Genomic DNA, 3435 nt, shown 5'->3' with positions numbered 1-3435 from the left:
CCGGAGACAAAGGCCTTAGGTTTTTAAAAGAAAAAGTGCGGGAAATTTGAAGTTGCAGTTTTGGCAATTTAGGATTGGATGAGGAAGCTATAAAGTAAGATAATTGGTTAGTCTTAGGTGCTCAGGCTTGGCCAGTCCTGCCAAGTGTGGATGCAGCTGCAATTAAAGGTGGGGGTGGTTAGCTCATCTCTGAAGATTAGGGCTGCAGGCTCTTGGCTGGAGGTCAGGAGCTACTCAAAAGAATTGGGGCCATCTGGGTTGGTTGCTAAGAAACATGATCTCGCAAGGGTCTGGTCGTTCTTTTTGCTGAGTGATGGTCATTGCTTGCTTGAATTTTTTCTATCTGTCCTCACAGATAGGGTCACATTTCTCCATTCTCTGGAAAGGTACTAAGAGGCTTTAGCTTAAGCTGAACCTAAAACTCAAAACTACAGGCTTTAGAAGACATACAGGTTACAAAGTTAGTCTAACCCTTTCATCACCAGGGATTCTTATTGAGTCTCTGCCCTGAGTATAGAGTTCCACAGACTCACAGGTCCTTTGCTTCTTTAGAATGTGCCCAGATCCCTAGAAAGGCTCACTTTTACCCTTGTGATGCTCTGAATTTAATCAAGTCAGAGTTTATCCTACATTTAAAAATCTTCTATACTGGTGCTGTGGAAACTGCTCAGTCCTTCAAGTTCATACCACATAAGAACACGAATCTGTTTTTAGTTCTGCACAACTACAAAGAGAGGTAGGTGTGGTATCAATGAGTAAACAGAATTATGGGACATGGAGGCAGTGTGACCGGCCAAGAGACTAACCACTAGGTAGGATGCAGGCTGAGTAATGGAACTTATTTAAAAATTATCCTGTAGACCTTCAGAGTAAGACATCTCATATCAATATGCACACACACACACACAAACACACACACACCATCAGAAAGGAATAGACAGAATACACAAAGGCTGACTGAAACAGTGAGACAAAAACAGTAAGACAGGGAGACAGAGACAGACATACAGAGAGAGAGAGAGAGAAAGGCTATAACGAATAAATAGAAAAAAAAACACATATCACAAGGAAACAGAAAGTTGAATGAACATTTGGACACTTCATGGATTATTAAATACTAAACTTGTAGAGAGAATCCCTGTGAACAGGCAGGCGAAACACAGAGTCCAGCCCTCCATGTCCTCCAGGACTCTCCGGACAAGCTGTACTTCTGTCACCCAGAGCTCTGTGTGCTCTCAGCGCCCCCTGCTGGTCATGAGCGCCCTGCAGGGAGGTTTGTGTCTGAGCTCTCAGCAACATTCAGTCACTGTGTCTCTTGCACAGTAATATGTGGCCGTGTCCTCAGACCTCAGACTGTTCATTTGTAGGTACAGGGTGTTCTTGGCGTTGTCTCTGGAGATGGTGAATCGGCCCTTCACGGCGTCGGCGTAATAGGTGCCCCCACCAGTATTAATGTACGCGACCCACTCCAGCCCCTTCCCTGGAGCCTGGCGGACCCAGCTCATGTAGTTATTACTTAAGGTGATTCCAGAAGCTACACAAGAGAGTTTCAAGGACTTTCCAGGCTGCACCAAGCCTCCTCCAGACTCCACCAGCTGCACGTCACTCTGGACACCTGCAAACACAGAGAATACTGGCTAGAAAACTGTCATAAAAACAACAATTTCTCTTTCATGTCCACACAGCACACACAATCTCATCTGCATAACTGACCTTTAAAAATAAAGACAAGGAAAATCCAGCTGATCCCCAAGTCCATGGCGAATGGTCTGTGGTCAATGGTAATTACTGAATGGGAGGACCTGGGAATCCAGGGCTGGGCTCCTCTGCCAGAGCTGCAGGGTCAGGGCAGGGCTGGTTTTCAAGGGCACAGAGAAGCCTTATTTGCATGTCTTCCTGCTGTAGCTGCTCTGGAGTTGGACCTGGAGAGAAGGCAGTGCTCAGAGCAGATATAAGACATCTAAGTCATTGCTGACAGTTAGAATTTAACAAAGCATAGTCATTACATTTTCACATCTTTTGGTCAACAATTCTTCATACTTCATTCAGATGCCTTTTGTGCATATGTACAGAACATGCTTGTTTTCCAAACTGATGCATGTCTTTAGTATAACCGTGTTATTAAATTGTGCCACACCTAATTATGTTTCTATAGATGAGCTTAGTTTCTCCCACTGTCTGGGCTGCCATGGCTTCTCCCTGATGTAAATCTTGGACAGGGTCACTTCTGCAAGGAGATGTTAGCAGATCTCATTATCTGTGACTAGAAACCTTGAGAATTATCTGATTTTTACTCATTAGTACAGTATGATGTCCTCAGTCCTCATAGGAGCTTGCAACTGAGACATTCCATTCCCCTGTCTTTCTACCACTCAGAGTTTGCTATGGAGACACACTTCTGTTGCAGCAAAGTCACTTCTTTTTCATTCTGAATTCTCCCTGTTATTTCTTTTAAGTCCTGCCTCTACCATTTTCTTTTTGCATCTTTATTCCAGGCCACATGTGAATGTCTTTGTTGTGTTAAGGTGGTTAGTTTTCCCCATTTAATACAATTAGGAAAATCTGGGCTTTGAACTGATTTTAGGATGATTTTTTTTTTATTCAACCACTTCTCTCGTTTCCCTCCTGCTTTTCTCGTTTCTCTCCCCACATCTCACTTTTGATTTCACATCAACAACATTCCCTTGTTCTTGGTCCTCATTGTCCCACACTTAGGATGTGTTCTTCTCCTAGGATTCCCCTTCTAGTTCCAATACCTACAAAATGGAGGTCAGCACATAGGACACACACAATGTAGCCTCTGCATATGACAGAAACAGGCAATGTTTGTGTTTTCAATTCCTTGTTATATTGTTTTGCATAACATTTTCCAGTTCTGCTCATGTCCCTCCCTGTTGCAGAGAACACCTGACAAGAGGAGGTGAAAAGGGTGTAAGAGGTGGAGCATGGGAAATAATGCTGGGAGATACTGTTATGTGGACATGACATGGATATCACATTCATAAGTCATGGTGCATGTAGTTTTGTGTGTAAACCCTACATGAGACACAGCCAACTAAACACACAGTATAGATTGTGCAGATTATTTCCAGGGCTTATGTCTTAGTGAGGAATACTTATATATAGCCCTTTCATGGAGAGAATTTATCTGTTTGAAAATGTAGTCACTAGTACGTGTTCTATTCTGTAATCCTTGTCCCTACTGCACACATTCATATATAGGTAGGATTAATCAGCTTAAAATTGTTGTGAAATTGTAAGAGGTTTATGTTGGGAAGATATGAGAGGTGTTGAAGGACACCTGAGTTGAACCAGCCAGCCCAGAGCTGAAAATAAGTAAGAACAGGTGAACTTATTAAGCCGTAATTCTCAGAGACGGAAAACATTCCAGGACTCAGATTGTATGGAGGCTAGAAGATTCCAGGACTACACTTA

General features: G+C 43.0%; 1 gene segment (V, D, J or C); it reads right to left on the bottom strand.

Moving 5' to 3' along the window:
• Positions 1-1289: 1289 nt before the first annotated feature.
• Positions 1290-1823, bottom strand: LOC129674790 (immunoglobulin heavy variable 3-66-like). The segment is given in 2 exon segments: positions 1290-1615; positions 1714-1823. Coding segments are annotated over 2 exon segments (372 nt in total).
• Positions 1824-3435: the final 1612 nt, after the last annotated feature.

The sequence above is a fragment of the Psammomys obesus genome, unplaced genomic scaffold (genome assembly GCF_907164565.1).
Source record: "Psammomys obesus unplaced genomic scaffold, mPsaObe1.curated_primary_1811, whole genome shotgun sequence".
Taxonomy (NCBI): domain Eukaryota; kingdom Metazoa; phylum Chordata; class Mammalia; order Rodentia; family Muridae; genus Psammomys; species Psammomys obesus.
This window is presented reverse-complemented; position numbering and strand designations above follow the sequence as displayed.